Source organism: Arvicola amphibius, chromosome 2, assembly GCF_903992535.2.
Source record: "Arvicola amphibius chromosome 2, mArvAmp1.2, whole genome shotgun sequence".
NCBI classification, from domain to species: domain Eukaryota; kingdom Metazoa; phylum Chordata; class Mammalia; order Rodentia; family Cricetidae; genus Arvicola; species Arvicola amphibius.
Genome location: NC_052048.2, coordinates 7,173,882 through 7,196,768, shown reverse-complemented (window position 1 = coordinate 7,196,768; position 22,887 = coordinate 7,173,882). Strand labels below are relative to the sequence as shown.

At 41.2% G+C, this 22,887-nt stretch overlaps 1 protein-coding gene across 1 annotated transcript in view; it reads left to right on the top strand.

The window, feature by feature from the left end:
• Etnk1 (ethanolamine kinase 1) overlaps window positions 1-22,887 on the top strand; it is a 42,934-nt gene that overhangs the window by 4,953 nt on the left and 15,094 nt on the right. The window contains exons 2-4 of the mRNA XM_038318395.1: window positions 8,707-8,966; window positions 14,654-14,794; window positions 16,746-16,888. Coding sequence (XP_038174323.1) covers window positions 8,707-8,966; window positions 14,654-14,794; window positions 16,746-16,888 — 544 coding nt within the window. The remainder of the gene's footprint in view (window positions 1-8,706; window positions 8,967-14,653; window positions 14,795-16,745; window positions 16,889-22,887) is intronic.

Here is a 22,887-nt window from a genome sequence, read left to right as displayed (position 1 = left end):
ATGTCTTAGAAAGATAATGTATAAGGGTGGGAGAGATAACGTGCAATTGATTTAAAAAAAAAACTATCCTTGCACTTTTGATGTAATTATTTAACTATGGTTAGGAGATTTAATTGTTAGTTACTTTCCAGATATTAACACCTGTGATTTGGCTCAAGCAAACCATTTCCTTTCCTTGGGTCATCATTATTGTGGTGGAAAGAGAGGATGGCTTTGTAATCTTTGGCAAGCATTTAAATCTGTACAGAAGTGAATTGTTTGGAGAGTTGGTACATGCCTGAGATACCAGCATATAGGAGCTCTGGGTGGTAGGATTTTGACTTCATGCCAGTTTGGATTTCAGGGTAAGACCTGGCCCCCAAAACCTAAAAGAAACCCCAGTGAAAACACCAAAACACAGCATAGGTAGTATGCGTATCTTAGAAAGCACTCAGGAAAACAAATACAAAATTCTAAAAATAGTAAAATGTGTTTCAGTGTGGTATTTCCTATCATCCACTACTGTCATTGCTAAATGGGAGATTGAACAGAAGGAATCGTGAAGTTTCAGAGCTCAAAATGTAGCTCAGTAGTAGAGTATTTGCCTAGTGTGTGCTGCCTAGGGCTCAGTCCCAGTTTTAAAAACTAAGTTCCTAAAATTCAGTAATTGTTAATGTACTTTTAAAGTAGCGATAATGTTAATTTTTTTAGGTGGGTTCCTTTGTGCTGTGAGCTGGAGCACAAGGCAGGCCCAGGAGAATTGGGAAGAAGCTTCATAGAGGTGGGAGAGTCTGATCTCAGCCTTTGTGGGGTTGGGGGTGAATGTGGGGTGCAGGTGGTGGCAGTTGAACCCATGGTCTTGTGCATACCAGGCAAACACTGTGCTTTGAGCTACCCTCAACCCCTGAGCTGAGCTTTGAGGGAAGATGTGATTCTAGGCAAGGAAGAAGTATCTCACAAAGACAGTTACATTGGACCTAAGGAGTTTGGGCAGAGTAGAGGGAGTGGGGGTTTCCTGGAATGAGGGGGAGGGCACTAAGAACCTGTGCTTCACTATCTGGGAAAACATGGGATGTTGTTCAGCAGGTGAGTTCTACTTTCTTCCTTTGCTTTAAGAGACGTGTCTCATTACAATGCAGAGGAACATTGGTTGAGAAAAATTTGTATGGTTTTAGAGTAAAATACCAGAGAAGGGTGTGTTGGATTACCCACATCCCTAGTAACATGCACACGTGTGTGCCATGAGAAGTATTTATCACCAGACTAGGAAGTTACTCTGCCAAACACTTAGTTTAGTAGAAAACTATTTGTGAGCCGGTAGGTTTTCCTCTATCTCCGTCCTGGCGTAGGTACCTCTCCTCGGATCCCATGCTTCAGGGCACTTTAATCCCAAAGTCTTCCACTTACCACACATGGTCATGATGGATTGTATCTAAGAGTTGTCAAACATCGGGAGTCGTTTGACCCTGAGTAGTTTATTTTAGGCCTATTTAAGCAAAGCACAATTTGGTGAAAACTTTCCTGGTGATAATTAACTGAATCCCATGTGCACAATAAAGCAGATTCCACCTCACAGCTATCCATAACTCTAATTTCAGAGGATCTGAAACTTGCCTTTTGGCCTCCTATGGGCACAAGGCACATACATGTACACAGACATGCACAACACGCAAAACACCTATATAAGTCAATCAATTTTTTAAAAAATTAAGAAAAGATAGTATAAGATCAGGGCTAGAAGATGTCTCAGCCGGTAAAGCTCTTGGCTAAAATACTTTCTGTGTTAAGTATGGCCTGGAGTTTTGACCTGTAGTACCTGTAGAAGTGCTGAGTGCACACGTGTATACCTGCTTGTGATCCTAATAGTCGGAAGGTTGAGATGGCTTTCTGCGGCAAGGTCTCCAGCTAGATTACCTGTGGACTAGCTCTGTGAGTTCAGCAGAGAGGAGTGCCTGAGGAAGATGGTCAGTCTTGGGCTTCTCCATGTGTTCTTGCATATGTGTGAACACACACACATGTACACGGCATGCAACAAAAGAGAATTGCCCCGAGAAACTTGTTTTATATTTAAAAGTACGTCGGCCAGGCGGTGATGGCGCACGCCTTTAATCCCAGCACTCGGGAGGCAGAGGTAGGCGGTTCTCGTGAGTTCGAGGCCAGCCTGGTCTACAAGAGCTAGTTCCAGGACAGGCTCTAGAAACTACAGGGAAACCCTGTCTTGAAAAAACCAAAAAAAAAAAAAAAAGTACGTGCTTGTCAGGTGGTGTCTTTGTGTATGCATTTCCGAAAGGAAGCTGGGCCGTGACCCTGCTAACCTGGATTGTTAAACTCCGGAGGTGGGGAGGGTGCTTGAGTTCAGGAGTCCAAGGCCTGCCTACCCACACAGCAAGATCACTTCTTAAAAGTAAGTTTGAGAAAAACCTCATGAAGCAAACTGTACTGTGTAGACCTAAACTCTGGGCAAGAGATAAATATTGCCAGCAATTTAGACTTTCTCTGTTTCCTTTCTGGTCTAACCCTTGCTTTCCCTTGAGTGCCGACCACCATGGTAGCTGTACTTTCTCTTTCTCCTTCCCTTCTAGAAAATGGATTGAATGGATTGGATTTTTTTGGATTAGTCCTTTTTCACAAGTTAAGTTCCTAGATAAAATAGCCACCTATGTATCATTTTATAAGTCTGCATAAGCACCGTCATCTCACTAAAAATATCAAGTGTTAAACCTTAAGAGTAGAAAGGAAGGACTACTTTCTGCATTCCTACATGATTAATCTTTCTTAGTTTTTTTTTTTTTGTTTTTTGTTTTACTGTGATCTACTCAAACATTTTACAAGAGTTATACCCTATACTCATGTATACAATTTCGCATTAAAAATATCTGGGTGGTGGTGGTATAGGTCTTTAATCCTAGTGGTTGGGAGGCAGAGGTGGACAGATTTCTGTGAGTTCGAGGCCAGCCTAGTCTACAATGCAAGTTCCAGGACAGCCAAGGGTACACAGAGAAACCCTGTCTTCAAAAACAAAACAACAGCAACAACAAAACCTTTCAATTACATTTAATTTATTGTATGAGGGCAGGAGGGTATCAGATCTTTCCTGCTATCATGTGGTCCTTGGGGAACTGAACTTGGGTCCTCAGGCTTTGCAGCAAGGACCTTTATGTATTGAGCATCTTGCTAGTTCCTTGTCTTTTCACTAGCTTGTTATAAGAATTTATTCATGTATGATAGCTGCAAACATTTGATTGTGTGAAAAAACCATGTAATTTACCAGGTGTGGTGGTGTTTGCCTTTAATCCCAACACTGTGAAGGTGGAGGCTGTGAGTTTGAGGCAGCCTGGTCTATACATTGTGAGTTCCAGGACAACCAGAGTTATGTAGAGAGATCAAAAAATGGGTGTGAGGAGGGGTGGGGTGGGTAACTAACTGTAATTTATGTTTCCTTGTGACAGGTCATATGCCCTTGAGTGTAAGACCCCCTTGCCTCCACCTCCCAAATACTGGGATGTCAGGCATTCGATGCATAGCTTGTCTTTTCATTTATTTATTTTTCCTTTAACATCAATGAAGCTGTTTTAGTTTTGTAGCAGTTAAAATAATATTCTAGCCGACTACCTGTATGTATATTTGTTATTTTGATGAATCTTTTTCAGTATTTCCATAGGGTAAGTTCTTACTGGAATGGAAAAGTGATAAACTATGTGTCAGGGTTTTCTGGAAAATGAAGTTGTTGAAGAAGTAGCCTATGACAGCTAGCAGGTCTGCAGTTCCTAGGACAGCAGCATGAAACTCAGGTGGAGCTTGATAGTGCAGTCTCGAAACAGAATTTGTTCAGGAGTGTTCATTTTGTTTTATGGTCCTTCATCTGATTAGATGAGGTCTACCCATGTTATATGGAATAATAAGTCAACTAATTGTGCGTGTTTCCCCATGGACCGTACATTTTCATGGTGGCACTGAAAAGATAGGTGGAGTTTGATCACTCTGCCAAGATGTGGGCCATAGTAAACAGCTGAGCTTTTGATTCGTATGAAGCCAGGCTTCACACAACTCAGCTACTGTACCTAGTCAGGGTGTTCTATTTTAAGCGCACAGAAGAAAAACACAGGTAGGCCCCTTCCAAAATCTGGGCAGTAGTATTCATTTTACCAGCTTGCACTTCCTGGAATGAGATTGCAGAGCTGGCCTGTCACAGCTGTCAGACTCTTCACTAGTGAGTTTTGGGTTCCCTGTTAGCCCAGCCATAACTGACTTGTAAACTATGAAAATGTACTCAAATTTGGCTTACAAAATAACCCACAAAATAAGTTAACTCTACACATATGTGTGTATAAATGGAAGTTATCTTACTCTGTAGTTCAGGCTTGCCTATAACTCCCTGTGTAGCTTTCCTTGTCTCAGTTGATTTAGAAAAAGAGGCAGCTCCTATGCCCTTGGTGCCCCCCACCAGTTGCAGGGAGCTGCTAGGCAAGTACAGTTTTTCTCCCTTGTGATGGTTCTGGGATTAGCGGCCCCAGATTTATTTTGACTAAGTCTGCATCCATTCCTGCTTTTCCTTTGGCATCCATTCCTAGTCAGCCTGTGTCCTTTTACTTGGATAGAGTGGCTAATGGCCAGGGAGTCGAACACTTTCTCGGTGTTTTGCACACTGTGTAGATGCAGTGACAGAACTCTTCTGCAGTTGATCTTATCACTGCTGGGTTCAGCTCACCTTGGAATCCTGTTAGCAGTTGTCAGTGTTGTGACAGGACAGCCCTCAGTGCTGAGGATCAGCACTCTCTGTCCCAGTTCTTTCCCCAGGTAGTGACTGGGCTCGTGTTGCTGACCTAGACATTTGAGTCATAGACAGCATCAGGGTTACATGGGTTCCATTACTCTGGGTTTAGATAAATAGGACAGCTTTACTAACGACATGGTTTTCTCTTTCTAAGTTGATGAGTTTCACGTTTGAATTCAGAACCGCAAACCATTGAAAAGTAAACAATTTATGTCCCTCAGAGATGAGGCTCCCCTCCTTTTTCCTGCATCCTCTCCGATTTCTGTGGGCATGTCCCAGGGTTCCTCGTAGATGTCACTGATCTGTGTGTGGCCTTCTCTTCTCTCCTACTTTTAACTGATAGTGAAATGCTGTTGTGTGCCCTGCACAGTCTGTCAAGTGCCCGTGAGCTTGCTTAGCAGTGAGGAAATTGAGGTGGCCATCCTCAGCCACATAGTGCAAGGCCAACCTGTGCTACATTAGACCATGTCTGAAGCACACAGACAAACAATATTTTCAGTGTATTCATATTTTGTTATTGAGGTATATGCATTAATTTTGAAAATTTGAACATTAAACCACCTTTGTATTCCTGGAGTAAATCAGATTTAGTTGAGATGTCACATTGTTTTTATATATCTCTGTACTGATTATAATTTAAGAGTTTTGATCTTTTTTCTTTTGAGACAAGGTCAGCACAGGTTGACCTTCATTCAACTCATGGTCTGCCATTACAGTCGTGTGCTCTGGTCACACCCATCTCACGACTGCTCATAAGACTTGTGTTGTTTCCCTTTGTAGTGTCTGGCTGAGCTTCAGGATCAGCTTGGGAGATTTGTTTTTTATTTAAAAGTGTTGCTCCTAACGATATATGTGCAAAAATCTGTTGGATGTGTTGCGTAGAAGTTATCTTAATTCCCTTTATTGTTTTCTCCCTCGCTTCCCTCCCTCCTTCCTTTTTTAGCTTCCCGGTTTTTCTCTTTCTTTCAGTCTGTCTTTTTTTCATTCACCAGTAGCCTGGGCTATTCTTGAATTTGGGGTCCCTCCTGCCATCCTTTGTGCTGAAATTTACAGGTATGCACCACAACTGCCATGCTCAGTTTACTCCTAGCTTGTTGAGCTGTAAGGCTAGATCCCTTTGTGTGTGTGTGTGTGTGAGTGATGCCTGGTGTGTGTGTGTGTGTGTGTGTGTGTGTGATGCCTGGTGTGTGTGTGTGTGTGTGTGTGATGCCTCGAGGGTCGAATCTGCATGTTAGATGTATAGTATACTGCTAGTTTATACTCTTCACTTGTAATTACTTGTTCTTTTCTAATACATTAAGCTTAGTTATTATCTCTTACTTTGCTTATATGTCCTTTGCTGTGTATAGACTAAGGCAGTCTCTCATGCAGTCTTCTCTACTATTCTCATCTTGTAGGATTGGCCATGGGCCTGTCATACTTTCTTACACAGGCCACACGACCTGTGCTGAACTTGTCACTGTCTGTGGTGATCTTTCCATTCAGACTCAGCCTGTGCGTCTGTGTGCTGTTTAAGCATGTAAGTCATTGATATCACCTTGCCAACTTCTAGGAGGACAGAAACAACCTAGTAAGTCTGTCTTCTGTTGGTCGGTGACAGTTCTTTCTGCTGAGCACAGGGATATGTGGATCGGTATCTGGTAGGAGGTATCTGCTCTGTGCAGGGGCTAACAGCCCCTACAGAAGCTTGCATGGCTCGTCTCCTTTCCCAACTGTCACGTTCTGTTCAGTGCCTGACTGTTCATTTTGCTCGCTGTGGTGACACCAATACCAGGATGCAGTGGACTGACACTCACACTTCTGCCGCTGCTGATACAAAGTGTTCATTGCTGTTCAGTCTGACACGTTTCTTAATTGCCACCCAGCTAATGTCTACTCCTCAGACGATTTGAATGTGCATTTGATTCATTTCTGAAACATGTAAACATTGGGATAAATAACAAAATTAACTTTAACTGTTTCCTACTTGGAGGTCTATGTGCATATTTGTTTCTGTCTAGCTCACTTCCAACTATTTGAGAAACTGCTCTTGAATGTTAAGCTTTTGGCCTTACTGAGGCCCTCTTTATAATCCAGGCAGTCATTTGGTCAGATCATACAGCTTTTGAGAGGAGGTTGCCCAGTTGGATGTGGTATGTGTTCTATGGGTGTCCTTGATCAGTTGCATTGAAGCATTTTTCTTTGCCTTTTGAAAATCAGCACTTGAGTGGCATGTTCATTGCCAACAATTATTAGGGTGTTTTACCTATCTGGTTTTGCCATATACACATTTGAAAGTATTGGTACCTCCAGATATAGATGCCAAAGCTTGGTGAACTGAGGTCTTTATGACCAGTCTTAGTTATATTTCACAAGGATGTACTCTCTCTCTGGGTGTCTGCACCAGCTTTCTATTAGCACAGCAAGTACTAACTAGCTTGATGATGTGGGATATTCTGCTGTTTATGTGTTGCTCTTATTGGTTAGTGAATAAAGCTACTTTGGCCTATGGTAGGGCAGAATATAGCCAGGCTGGAAGAGATACATAGAGAGAGTAGGCAGAGTTAAGGAAACGCCATGTAGCTTGTAGAAGGAACTGCGGGCAGGCCTGCTTTTCATCCCGCCCTGCTCCCGCATGGCTAGCTTTACACCCGAAATAACAACACACAAATTGTAATCATTTAAACACTGCCTGGCCCATTAGCTCTAGCCTCTTACTGGCTAACTCTCACATCTTGCTTAACCTATTTCTAATAATCTGTGTAGCACCACAAGGTGGTGGCTTACCGGTAAAGATTCAGCATGTCTGACCTGGTGGCTGGCTTCATGGCTACTGTCTGAAGCATCTGCCTCACTGCCTTCTTCCCAGCATTTTGTTCTGTTTACTCCGCCTACCTAATTTTCTGTCCTATCAAAGGGCCAAGGCAGTTTCTTTATTAACCAATGAAAGCAACACATAGATACTCCTCCATCAGTAGCTGTCAGAGGAGAAGGATCTGGAACTTTTCTGCCATAGCTTTGTGGCAATACGCAGACTAATAGAAATGGATTAATTTAAGATGTAAGAGTTAGTATAACTAAGAAACTTGAGCTAATAGGCCAAGCAGCATTGTGAATTACTGTGTTCTTATGCATTTAGTACAATTACATACATTTTTTTCTTTCCTCTTCTCAAAACTGTTGTGTGTGTGTGTGTGTGTGTGTGTGTGTGTAGAGGGATTATAGGGTAGGTGGGAGAGTGTGAGACGGTTTCACTCTGGCTTGGAGCTCGCTATGTAACCCAGGCTAGCCTTGAATTCAGGATCTTCCTGAGTGCTGATATTACAATGTTGAGTCATCACACCTGGCCTTTCTTAGATATCTGAGACAATACTCTTTAATATATTTTGTGTGTATATGAGGGTAAAGACATGCTGTAACCTATGAGCAGAGGTCAGGGACAGCTGTCAGCTACGCTCTCCCTGCTAGCTTCTGGAATTGAACTCTCGTGTCAGATTGTGCTATTAAATGCCCTCACCCTCTGAGCCATTTTGCTGACTAGAAATATAATTTTTTTGTCAATTTTTTAAGCTTCTAAGCACTGAGTCTTCTTCCCTCCTCCTTTGTCATACTGTTATCTGTGCATATCAAGATTGTCCATCTTCTCAAGTGGGCTAACTCACTGGTGCTTGTCAGGTCCTTCCCCAGTACAGCTGGGGATCACAGGTCTTGCCTGATAAGGAAGCACTTTATTTCTGAGCCGTGGTCCCACGTTCTCCAAAAAGATTTTTGATGTTAAAAAGCAGGTATTTTTCTTCTGTTTTTCCTGGGTTTTGGAGATTGAGCCCAGGAATTGGTGTGTGCCATCCCCACTAAGCTATACCCAAACTTTTGGTGTTTGCAGTTACACTTTTATTCACCTACCGAGTCATCTGTAGTCCTGTCCTTAGCACTGCATCGGCGAAGTTCTCTGTCTTCTCTGCTTTCCCTGGCAGCTCTTCACAGATGGGATCACAAATAAGCTCATTGCCTGCTACGTGGGTGACACCATGGAAGATGTGGTTCTGGTGAGGATTTACGGCAACAAGACTGAGCTGCTAGTCGACCGCGATGAAGAAGTGAAAAGTTTCCGCGTGCTGCAGGCTCACGGCTGTGCTCCTCAGCTCTACTGTACCTTTAATAATGGACTGTGCTATGAGTTCATACAAGGCGAAGCTTTGGACCCACAGCATGTCTGCAACCCAGCTATTTTCAGGTAGTTGTCTTTTCTAAATTTTTCCCTCAGAAAAATAATACTATGTTGACTAAGGAAATATATTAAAATTTTTAAGATCACATTTCTTTGTTGTGGGGTGCGGAGAGGTGTGTGTGTGTATGAGTTTGGGTGTTTTTGTGCTGCAGCACATAGTTAGTGTCAGGACAACTTGTTGGGGTGGATTCTCTCCCTTCACTTTGTCTTTTTGGAGTTAGATTCAGGCCATTTGCAAGTTCTTAGGCGTTTTTAACAGCTGGGTGTGGTAGTCCACATAGGTAATCCCAGGAAGATCTGTTCAGCGTTATCCTCAGCCACCTAGAGAGTTTGTTGTCAGCCTGGGCTACATGAGACCTTGTGCCCCTACCCCCAAGAAACTTAGTTTTTGAACACCCAGCAGACTTTTGTTTTATTGTCTGATCCATGTTTACCAGTATCTGTGTTAGAAGTTGAAACACATTAGAACATGAAGAATATCAAGTGGACGTCTTATTTTAGCTGCTAATATGGTGATTGCAGGTAGATTCAACTACACTTGAGAGAACAAGAGTGGGCACGGTAAATGATGTCTTGTTAAAGAGCCTTACAATGGACCCTTCCTGAATGGAGTCCATGGGTTTTATTTTAAAAAATTTCAAATGAAAACTGATTAGAAATGAAGTGTGCCAAATCATTTGCCTGTGCTGAAACTGCCTGAAATTCTGTTAAACAGTATACATTTTTATTCTTTTTTGGGGAGGGGAGTTGTTGTTGTTGTTTGTTTGCTTTTTGTTTATTGTGTTTTTGAGACAGCATTTCTCTATGTAAATGCCCTGGCTACCCAGAACTTGCTCTGTACACTAGGTTGGCCTTGAACTCAGAGGTCCGCCAGTCTCTGCCTCCCAAGTGGTGTGTCCCACCACTCCCAACAAGGTTTTTGTTTTTTAAGTTATACTATTAATTTAAATATATTTAAATTTTATTTTGTAACCACTGTAAAACTTTATAGCAGGTATAATTCTAAAAGTATCAGAGTTCTCTACTAAAGTTGGAGACTAACACTGGAATACTTAGGAACTTTGTAGTGTCTAATTTAATAAAATTGATGCAAAATAACCCTAGTAGATAAGATATTGATAAGCCTGCTTAAGTAAATGAGAAACTAAGGCATAAAAACATTTCAGTCATTAACTTTTGATCCACCTGTAGATGCTGAAGAAATACCATTGATGGGTGACTAAGTCCTTATGTATTAGAATAAAATATAAAGGAAAGTGGTGTAGGAGGGATCTTCTTTCTATATGTTGCTTTCATTGGTTGAATAAAGAAAACTGCCTTAGCCTTTTGATAGGGCAGCCCTTAGGTGGGCGGAGTAGAGAGAACAGGATGCTGAGAAGAAGGGAAGTGTGGCAGACACCATGGCTCTCAGAGATGGACGCTGGTTAGACTCATGCCAGTAAGCCACAGTCAAGTGGCGATACAGATTATTAGAACTGGGTTGAATCAAGATGTGAGAGTTAGCCAATAAGAGGCTAGAACTAATGGGCCAGGCAGTGTTTAATTAATACAATTTCCATGTGGTTATTTCGGGGGGTTAAGCTAGCAGGGTGGCGGGACGCAGCCGCAGGGTGGCGGGACGCAGCCCGCCGCTCCTCATTACTACAGGAAAGCAGGGCTTAGTTGTGCTGCATAGAAAACTTGACATTGTTATACTTGAAGGGGGCAGGCAGAGTGAGTGCAGACCACCAGACCGTTCTGATACCATTTAGCAGTCACAATTACATAGTAGTTCAGCAGCTACAGGGTTTCTTTACCAAGGAAACTAATCTTTTTGGGCAACCTCAAGTGGAAAGAGTAGATGGTTTACAAAGTTCTTCCTTAATGTCATTAAGTGACTGATTTTAAACTTCCTCCTCTGCATTGACCAAGTTTGGGTGCTCAGTTGAGCCCCTTGTATGAGATGGCAAGCGTCTAGAACATGTGTGCTTCCCACCTCCAGTTCACAGTGTGAACACCTCCAAAACTGTTAGGCTGTACTCTTCAGCATCTGAGTACATGTTGAGTACAGCCCGCCATTGTGGATAAGTGTGGCCCACATCATGTAGTGCGTGGAGGACAGAGAGAAAGCAGCTGGGGTGGGGAAGGCTGTATCATGGCACTTCTGTGTAGTAGCATTTGTGTGGAGATTGTGTAGGACTTGGTGTGTAGCAAGGTGTAACTTGGTGAGATTATTTTTTTTTCTCACTCATTTTGGTTTTGCTTGGTTGAGTTCATGGATATGGGACCTACAGAGATGGAAGGCTGACTACAGTTTTTAGTCTTTATGTAAAGGTTTGCCAAAGCTGATTTTAGTACTTATATAATTTATAATTATGTTTGATTAAAATGGTTTTACTTAAGAACTACTTTTTTAGAACTTACGTGAATGATAAGATCGAGGTCATATACTCAGCACGCAGGTAGCGTAGTGTGTACCGGTAGAAACCATCAGCTGGGCGCTAATGGCACACACCTGTAATCCCAGCACTCGGGGGGCAGAGACAGGCTGATCTCTCTGAGTTCCAGGCCAGCCTGGTCTACAGAGCGAGTTCTAGGACAGCCAGGGCTTTTACACAGAGAAATTCTGTCTCGGCAAGAAACTAGACATCGACCTGACTCAGGTATATTGTGTGACAACTGACTTGTATCAAGTGATGTGGTGATTGATCGTTTTTTGAAAAGGAGGCTGAAAAAGCAAAACAAGAAATTGATAGGAATCGAGTTAGTTGGTGTTTCAAGGAGTATATTTGCTATTGCTTTCTTATTCAGTTTATTTCAGATTGTGTTGTAACTCTTTTACGGCATTTTAAAATGCTTAGCAGGTTTTATTAATCACTAGAAAAAAGAAACTACAAAAAGGAAAGTCTAGTTTGAATCACTGATCTGTCTGAATCATAAATTATTTTGAAAGGGATTATGGAAGTTCTCATCTTTACTGAACTTGGAAGAAATGAAGGATAAGCCAAATTCCAACACTCAGCAAAACAGAACAGATAACAGGAAGTGAGGCCAACCCAGACTCCTCACCCAACAAGAGAAGCAGTAGGATAGGAATGATCCTTTTGGCATGGAGTATACCTGTGCTTGGGCCGTGGAACCAGGTCAGGAGTTCAAGGTCACCATCCTCAGCTCATAGGAAGTTTCAGGCTTGTGTATACTTCTCCTTCCTTCTCAAATGCTCACACGGACACGTGACACGCACAGGAACATCGACAACAAAATAAATAATTATTTTAAAAGCTGATTGATGCTGGAGTTGATGACTCATTCGTTAAAACCACATGCCTCTTGTAGAGGGACCTGAGTTTGGTTCCTATGTCAGGCAGCTCACAAAACTACCTTTAACTCCAGCTCCAGGGGATACAGCGCCTTTAGCCTCTGGGCACTCATATGCTCATAGCCACACATACACATACTCATATCCATAAAATTAAAAACAAAATTCTTGCATTGGCTTAGTGGTGCATGCTTTTAATCCCAGCACTCAGGAGGCAGAGGTAGGCAAACCTGAGTTTGAGGCCAGCCTGGTCTACAGAACTAGTTCCAGGACAGCTAGGGCTGTTACACTGCCATGCACCAGGCCCCTGTGTCTGCATTTGGTGCGCTGGCACCCAGTTCGCGAGATTTGGGCAAGGGGCTGGAGGTTAAAATACACAGACACACACAGACAGAGAGACAGCGACTCGGGTCATCCTTGACTTCCCCAAGAATGCCCCCTTTATTGTGTTCAGGGGCAGATTATATAGAGATAGCCACGCCCCAGCCAAACCCACCTAAACCATTCTCCTGTCATCAGGAACTCCTGAAAGTCTCGTGCTCAGAGCAGCTGTAGGCACTCAGATCAGGGGATTACAAGAAATTCAGGATCTGGGGTCTCACTGCTCCCAACTTTACACAGAAACCCTGTCTTGAAAAAGAAAAGAAAGAAATCTTAAAAAAAAAAAAAAAAATCCAAAAAAAGGCGAGGTGACTCATGCTTGTTTTGCCAGCCCTCTGGAGGCAGAGACAGGAGGATTGCAACATGTTCAAGGCCAACCTGGGTTACAATTGAGTTCTAAGTCAACTTGTAGAATAGTGTGGTCTGTCTCAAAAAAAAAAAAAATAAATAAACAGGAAAGGTTGGGTGGTATTGGAATATTTGATTGGGTTTGATCACTAGCACAGAGAATACGTTTAAAAAAACAGCAGCAAAAGACGGTTATGGTTTATTGCTTTAAAAGCATACTATGATAAATTTGTATTCTGTTTCTCCATACATCCTGGGCAAGTATTATATCCCTGTGTTGGCGGAGACTGCTTGTTTTTTTGACTCCCCAGACCTGAAATAATCAGATAGAAACTATACTAATTACAGTACTGTTTGGCCAATGACTCTAGCGGATCTTTAGCTAGTTTTTACATCTTGAATTAACCATTTCTGTTAATCTGTGAATTGCTACTAGGCTGTAGCTTACTGTTGCTGGCATATTACTCTTTTGGCAGCTACATGGTGTCTTCCTGACTCCACCGCCTTTTCCTCCTCTGTCTCTGCTTAGAATTCCTGTCTTGCTCTATTTTGCCCTGCCATAGGCCCAAAGCAGCTTCTTTATTAGCCAGTGGTAATAAAGCACCTTCACAGCATAAAGAAGGAACTCCCATATCACCACTGAGCTTTGCTCCTTTCACAAGCTAAAGTCAGTGTGTGTACTCCTGACTTTGGTGATGCAGTGGGTTACAGTTTTAGGATTAAGATCAGCATTATATAAGCCACATGAATATAACTCATGAATATTGATGATGGAGGCTAGGAATGTAGCTCAGTTGGTAAAGTGCCTGCCTGACATGTGTGAAGGCCTGGGTTGGTTCCCTAGCACTGCTAAACTGGGTGTGCTGGCACCCAGCTGTAACCCCAGTAGGTGACACAAAGTATCAGAAGTTCAAGGACATCCTTTGCTGCCTAGTCCTTACTCCGAGGCCTGCCTATGGTGCATGAAAGTCAGACAAGAGGAATAAATGTGGTAGAAACTGCTAGCATGGGTATTTGTTTAATCACAAGCTTATGACACTTGATGCTCTGTGTATTAGTTTGAGTTCTCAAATATTTTTGTATGTTAATGTAATCAGGGATTCTTTTAAATGCTCTCATTCATTGGCTAGATCCCAGCCAAACCCATTAAGCCAGATTTTGGGGATAATAATTTGTTTTTCAGCAATACCATTGATGAGGATTGCTTCTACTGGTCCTCACTACAATAGTACCTTACGTGTTAAGTATCTTGACTGTGGCGATGTTATTTTCAGAGGGAGAAGAGTACTGGCCTTAACATGAGTAGAGGTGTGCCAGTAGGAATTTGTAGCCAAGGAGCAGGATGTGAAGTTAATAGGTCAGATGTTGAATAGGTCAAAAAATATTAATAGATCAAAAAATAGGGTGGTGTCAGGTGCCAGGGATGTTAGCACACAGTCTGGTAGGAGATGCACTGCAGCAGGGTGCAGGCCCAGCAGTCCGGACAGGTATGGCCAGGCATGTGGTAAGCAGCCCTGACCTGACTGGGTAGAATCACTGTTACAATGGGAGCTTAGGAGGAAAGGCCACAGAGATGGGGAAGACAGTTGAGTCACCTGACAAAGGTGATCAGTGAGGACCAGCTTTATTGTTCTGAACATTTTTGTGCTGTTTTGTTTTTAAACAGGCTAATAGCTCGTCAGCTTGCTAAAATCCATGCTATCCATGCACACAATGGCTGGATCCCCAAATCTAACCTATGGCTTAAGATGGGAAAATACTTCTCCCTCATTCCCACAGGATTTGCTGATGAAGATATTAATAAAAGGTAAATTACTAAGGTATTTGTATGGACTGAAGGATAACAAAGCCTGTATAAAATTTGGTTGCTCTCCTCTCTACACTAAAGTGGCTCTCAGATAGCACTACAAAAATAGCCTCACTGTCCTTTTAAAGGCCCCCGCCCCTGAAAAAAGGGATGATGGAGATGAGACGAATACAGACTACCTAGGAATAATTCTAAAGAGTATTGTAAAAGTGTGCAGTGGTACCAATTGTGATTGGCCATAGAGACCTTTTAAATGTTTCTGTCTGCAAATGTCTAGAGATGTGCACTGGGCCTGTGGAAACTTAGGTTGTCTTAGTTTGCTGTGTCTACTTAAATAACAGATTGTTGGGTTGTAAATTTACTTTCTGGGATCTTAACTTTTCCGGCTTGGCTCCCAAGTTCAAACTACCTGTGGTATTTCATTATTTTTTAATATGAGATTTTTATAGATTAATCTTTAGAATCTACATCATGAATACTGCGATGACAAATAAAATAAAAATTGAAAATATTATTACGTGTTGCCTAAAAGTATTAAGGCTGCATTTTTGTATAGCAAGTCTGTTTCTAGAATGACAGAGGCAAGCAGGATCTTTAAGTTCACAATGTACTTATCTGCATGCATGTGTATGCACACTCAGGATCTTTAAGTTCACGGTGTGTCACATGCCTTTGCACACATACGAAGAATAAATGTAAATGGAACAGGGAGCAGCAGACTTTGGGTCCAGACTGGCCCAGTTACCAATTATTGTCCCCCTCATGTCCCCTTGGCATGTATGTGCTCAGCTCCATGTTGTGGTCTGTAAAGAGACAGGTTATTAGCTGGGTGTGCTGGTAGTCTCCCAATGTAGATAACTGGGGAGTAAGGAGTAATTGATAGACTTCAGATGAAGAACCGAGACAGCAGGCAGCTCTTTGGCAGTGAGTACTTGAATAGCAGTTTGAGCCTTGATGGTGTTTTTGGCAAGCTGGGCCAGGTCCCTTATTTTGTATCAGTTTTTTCCTATCTAATTTATACAAACATATCACTCACACCTATACTTTTGGGTTCTTATTTTTTCCCAGTTACCTTTCTATTAACCCCTGTGCTTAAAATCTATTTTAAAGGTCTTTCAAAAACTTCTGGGCACTGGTGGCTCACACCTTTAATCCCAGCACTCCAGGAGGCAGAAGCAGGCGGATCTCTGAGTTCAAGGCCAGCCTGCTACAGCATGAGTTCCAGGGCAGAGCTGCTCTACAGAGAAACCTTGTCTCAAAAAACTAGAACCAAACCACACCAAACCAAAACAAACCCAAACTCTATCCTCGCTGTACTGAGCAAACAGTAGAGCTTTGCTGTTAAGATAGCGGGGCAATATGAGTGCGCATCTCCATTTCAGACTCTGGTCTAGGATCTTCTGAAAATCGAACTTTTTGTTGCATTCATCTTTCCTTGCTTACAATAAATATTTTCAGTCTATAACTTTAAATAATACACTTAGACCTCTTAATGAATTCATTGTGTCTCTGTCCCTTGTCTGTATAAAGTGGTGGTAAATGTGCGGTTTTGAGACTGTCATGTTACAGCTGGTAACTGCTCATACTGTCCCTCCCTCAGTTACGCAGTGTCAGAGTTTTTGTGTTTTGCTCTGTATTTTTGGTTTTTTGAGACAGGCTCTCTCTAATCATGGCTGTCCTTCAACTTGCTCTGTAGACCAGGTTGGCTTTGAACTCAGAGGTCCACCTGCCTCTGTTTTTGAAGTGCTGGGATTAAAAGGTGATTGTCTTAAGTTTAAATGAATTATAAAGGTTTCCTTTATTCAAGTGTTGGAACACATGAATCTGTTGTTGAAATCAGGAGTATGTGCTTGCTCAGTGGGAACATTTGAAGTAGATTTCTAACTTTAAACTTTAAGAAGTGTCACCTGGATAAAGAAGCTCTAACTCTTCTTTTGCAACCAACGGAAAGGTTCCTAAGTGATATCCCGAGCCCTCAGCTTCTTCAGGCGGAAATGACCTGGATGAAGGAGATTCTGTCCAACCTGGGCTCACCTGTGGTGCTTTGCCACAATGACCTGCTGTGTAAGAATATAATCTACAACGAGAAACAAGGTAGGTGCTTGACCTTAGCAGTAAGTAAGTTGATTGCTCCTATGCTCTTAATGGTTCCCTGTCTCTGTATCAATAGACAAGGATTAAAAGCATACACAAAGATTTTCTCTTGAAGTTATAAAAAAAACATTGTAATTGCTACTAGGGATATATATGTATGGATAAAATGTCTTTAAAAGTTGGCTTATTAGAAATAGTTGGTGGTTCCAGTTGGCTTTTTAAGTGTAAACTGATGAAATGATTGTGCGTGTGAATATACATATATATTTATAAATATATACATATAAATATATATTTCTAAAAGCTGTTTGAATATTTGAGATTTGAAAGCATGTCTGCTGTACTGGGGAGCGTGGGAAGTGAACAGATTCCTATGCACTGCTAGGTTTCTGTGGGAACCTCTCAGGGCTGTGAGTTTAGTAGCATTTAATATCTCCAGGCTTTTTAATTCCTGTGTATATGCTGACATCAGTGAGAGACTCAGGAGTAGAGAATACTGATTTTGTTCTTATTTATAGCAAATGAAGTGATAAAGACAATAGCCTTGGTAAATGGAGTTAAATATTATGAGGTAAAAGTTGGTACTTTTGGTGTAACTTTGTGTGTGGCTGTTCATACCTTGATTCTCTGTGTTTGTATCAGAGTCATTGTTTGCATTATTAGAGCACTGAGTAAAGTGGTTTGAGGTTTGGTTACTAAACAGTAAACACCTTGAAATCCTACTTTAAAATTTAAAAGTATAACTCATGTTAAGAAATCAGTATTTTAAGAGTGTTCTGAGACTGTGAAACCGCTGCTCTGTACAGGAACCCACTTTGAAAGTAGTCGTGTTTGGAAGGCCATATTGTATTTAAAATACTTTTGTGAATATACTGTTGCCAAAGAATTACTGTTGATTAGTCATAAATGTGTTAAATTTATATCCAAAGTTGGAACTGTTGTCATGAAAGAACTGTCAGTCATTATGACTAACTTTATGAAATGCAGCTAAAGGGACACTGTCAAGGACGGTGGCCTCAAGCTGTATTTTCAAAAACATCTTTCATATTTGAAATTTTAATTTGGATGAGAGATTATTTAAAAAATGCTGAGCTGAAGTCTTTGTTTTAAATCATGTTAATTCTTGTGGGGGACTCACCTTATTTAATCTTAGGTGTAACCTAAAGCATGAACTCTTTGACAGTTTCTTTTAATACGCCGTTGTCCTGATTATCGAGTTGTTACAGTAAATGAGTGGTGACCAGATCTCAATGCCATGTGAGACAGGAGCCGTAGCTGTGCTAAAGAGCATGCTAGCCCAAGTTGAGTGCAAGGCTTGATAACACATGTACGTAATGGAGTTTCAAGTAAGGGACTTCATCTTACATTTGAAGTGGACACTCAGCTTTATTTTTAACTGCAAGTTAAAGGGAATTTGTTACTTCTTTGGAATATAATTTTAACTTGTCATATTTTTATTTTTATGCTCTTTTACATACTCATTTCATAGAACAAACTTGCTTATAAAACTAAAAAATAAGGGACCAAAAAAATCAGATTACTCTGTCATAGGTACTTTTCATTAAACAGTTGTCAGTCCCAGCTGCTGATAATTTACATGTAAAGTGCTTCTATTTCAAAGGGAGCAATTAGACTGTAATTTGGCGTTAGAGGTCAAAGTGCCCCTTCCATGTCTTTCTGTCCCTTTCCTTCCAGTAGGAGTCCATGTCGTATTGCTTGCTCCTCGTCTTTGTGGGTGCTTGAGTGTTAGTAATGGAAGACTGTGTGTATGTTTTCCCTTTATCAGTGAGTTGTTTATGTCTTCTAGACAGGCTCATTGGATCTTGTAGCATCCCCTTGTAAGATTTCTGTTAGTATTTAATGCACACTGTGATTAGACTGTTCAGTTAATACCTGAAATTAACGAACATCTGACCAGATGTTACACTGTTACTATCCTTTGATGGTGTTTCAGGTGAGGAGCTGGTAGTTCTGAGAGAATGAAACAGTAATGACCTGTTTGAATTTATAGTTACAATAGAAGATACCATGCCTTATTCTAACAATTTGGTAAGCTTAATGCATAAGAAATGATGCATTTGTCTCTGGAGCATTCCTTTGACACTACAGAGGTGATCTTAGAAAGGGCAGTGTGGGAGCCAGGCATATGTCATGGTGCACATCTTTAATCATATCGCTTGGGAGGTAGAGGCAGGTAGGTCTCTGAGTTTGAGGTCACCTTGGTCTACTTAGTGAGTTCTAGGACAGCCAGGACTACATAGTGAGGCTGTGTCTCTGGAAAAGGTGCACACATGCGTGCGTGCGCGCACACACACACAGACACACACAGACAGATACACACAGACACACGGGGGTGGGGCAGAGAGATTGCTCAGCCATTAAAGGCTAGGCACACAGCAAAAAAGGAAGGAAAGAAAGAGAGAGAGGGCAATGTAGACTACACATCTTCGCTGTCTGCTTCCTTTACTGTAGCATATGAAAGCTAAACTGAGATTTTTGAAGGGAAGACAGCTTACACGTACAGTAATGGGTTAAATTTTGTGTTATACGCACATACGCATTTGATCTGTAGCTCTAAGGCCATTCAGGTAACTTGGGTTCAGGGCCTCTCTGATTCCTGCTTATCTTATGAGACACAAATAGATAAAAGCAATGGATGAAGTGAATATGAGATACAAATAGATAAAAGCACTGCCTTGATATCATCAAGTTGTCTTGGTTGTATGTTTTAACTTTCAATTTTTCAGAAGTGTAAATTTGAAACTAACAGTAAATTTTTACAGTATCATTTTGAGGTGACTACATACATTTAAAAAATAATAATGTGATGAGCTGGTTTTGGCATTACTATAAGTACATAGTTTGCCAGCTCTTATATATGTTGCTAGCATGCATTTTATACAGTGTATCTGATCAAAAGAATGAAGGCTAGTTTTTAAGCACTGTGGCCTGTGTGTGTGACACTCAGTTTTTCAGTGTTTATTTGGCATTCTCCTGAGTAAATGTTATAGGAATGTATAGTTACAGCAAAAAAAAAAAAAAAAATGCACACTTAACACCTTTAAGTGTAGAACATTTCTACCATCTTGGAGAGAGGCTCATGTTCTCCTAACCCTGTAGTGATGCTCAAACTGTCAGATGACAGCACTTAGGGGACACAAGACAAGGTAGGTGTCCTTCTGTAGTGAATTAGTATTGAGATTTTAAAAAAGTCCCAGAGTTGAGGTGTTTGTTAAGCAATGGTCCTCCCATCTCTGGCTGTCACTGAAGTGACACCCTTCCCCCCAGTGTGAGCAGTGTAATGATGAGATCGACTTTGGAATAATAAAACGGAAAGCAGTTATTCCCCCTTCAGAGCAGCAGACAGCATTAGTTAATTGTGACTTTCACAGGCTTGGCGTGAAGAGCCTGGAGTGTCGTTTATTGACTGACTTCCAATGTAATATTTTGATCATAGCTAACTCTTGAGTTGCTGACATGTCAGCAGCCATTGATGAAGCTTTGAGATTGCTTTCATGTCTACTTCTGCCAGAATGTTCTTTGGTTTGAGGATGCCTTCTGATGGTTAATTCTTTCCCCACCCTATTCCTTCCTAAGAGCCTACATATGGGGATGACTGTGTCTTTGTTAATCATTGTCCATTTTCTCTTCAGTACAGTACAGGAAGTTGGTTGGTAAGCATTTAGGCAATTCAGAGGAGTAGAAGAAAATGAAGACCGTTTCTTGGGATTTCTTTAGTTTTGCTGCAGGTAGGAAAGTCACCATTACTCTGAGTCACCTGATCGGCTCTCGGCTGGATCCATTCTGCTCTTACTAATGCCGAGCTTTGTTGTTTCAATGACTTAGAAGATATTTTTCTATTGAAAAGTAAGAGATCGGACATGTTAGGAGATTTGTAGAGATTTTTTTTTAACACCTTGTTAGACTGAGGCAGGTCTCCACCGAAGCTGTCCCTGTGGTACTTGGTTGGTATATTGCTGGCTTAGTATACTCAAAACTTTGGGTGCCATACATCCTCAGTATTGCACATATGTGTATGACAATACTCTTAATCCAGTATTTGGAGGGTAGAGGAAAGGGGATGGGAAATTCAAGGCCATCCTGAGGACCACTTGAGTTTCTTTTCAAAAAAATAAAATAACAGAAACAAAACAATGCTGTCTTTATTTGAAAGATAATTCATATACAAACGAATGCAAGCATTTATTGATGAAACAACTAGAAATAGGTATATAATTATACAAACATGTTTGCTTATAAAAGCCAATATATCATACATATACACCTTTGCTTACCTGCTTGGAATACCACCATACTTGTTCAAATAAAAGCTAAATATATATATATATATATATATATATAAATTATTTGATCTAAATATCTATAAATATAGATATAAAAATAAATCCCTTTAATAAATAAATAGCACGTGACTGATGTATAGTCATTACCCATGTACCTGCCACCTAGAGTCTGGATTTGACAAGTTTGTGCTTTATCACCCCACGTCACCTATCCATCCGTCAGTCCATCTTTATTTTATGTGTATTTCACAGTGAGTGGCAGCCACGCTCAAGCTCTTTAGCAGCACAGCCTCTCTAGAACTTAGCATTTCCCTAGCGTGTTCTGTGTCAGTCTTAGCTCATTGAGCTCGGTGTGATGATGTGTACCCCGGAATTGCAGCCATTTGGAAAACTGAGTTGTAGGATATCTGGAGCCTGAGAAGTTCAGGATCAACCTGGACAGCATAGTGGAACCCGCCTTTAAAAACAAGGGAGTTGTAAGCATGCTACTGAGTGAATTTGACAGGTTTCTGTAAACTGTAACTGGGAGGCCCTTAGGTGTAGAACATTTTACCATCTTGGAGAGAGCCTTGTGCCCTGTAGTGATTTGTTCTAGACTACTGCATAGGAAAAGAAAATACCCCAAAGTTAGTCAGGCAGTTGTAAAAGTGAACCCCAGCCAGGCACGTAGCTCTCAGGAGGCTGAGGCATAAAGCTTGCCTGTGTTGTCTAGATAGTGAATACCAGGCTAGCCAGGGCTGCATAGCAAAACCATGTCTTAAAAACCAGCCAAACCATTTCTGAACTATTAAGGGACAATGACTAAGATATTATAGATCTTTGTTTTCAGTGTTTATTTTTGCTCTTAGTTTCATACATGTTTGTAATGTACTTTGGTCATTCCCCTCTCCATTATTCTCTCAGTCTCTTGTCACTCACTCCTGTCTTCTTTAGCCCTCCCTCTTTGTGTGTGTACCACTGAGTTTAATCTTTGCATGGGCACAGGCTGAGGTGTAGAGGTTTTTGTGTGTGTGTGTGTTCAGGTCCACTATATTTGAGTCATGCTTGAATGAGAATGTTACAAATGCCACATTTTTTTAAAATTCTCTTTTGCAACCCCTCCTCATATGTTACTGTGTCTCTGTAGACCTCCATTTTTCTCCCAGCATTTGACTACTTCTCATGTGCCAGGAGGGCCCTTCTGTCCTTTCCTCCAGGCTGTATATCACATAGTAATTGCCAATCCCTAGCCCCAAGATTTAGAGTGGTTTATGCTCTGATGGAGGTGATACAGAGCAGAACTGGATATTTCCCAGCTTAGATCCTCCTGCCTGTTTCTGTGAAAGACAAACAGTGTTTTTGCAGAATTCCTGTGCAGATTGGCACTCTCCCTTAGCAGTGTTTTTGTGTGTCAGCAGCAGAGCAGGTACAGTGAGCTGGAAGGGTGCTCATGTTCTCATTTTGTTAACTTTCTTATTTATAAATAAAGTTGAGACATTTATTGTCTTGTTATAATTAAATAGCCTTGAGTAGTTATTCATTTTTGGCTTTAAAACACTTTCATAATGGAAGACTTTTTCTTGTATTGAGATTTGAACAGTATAACTATGGATCTTTTCCTACTGTGGTGAAGGGCTTCAAATGAGTCAAACCCAAAAATACAGTTTTGAAAATTCAAATTCATCCATCATTTGCATTATGCTTTGTATGTATGTT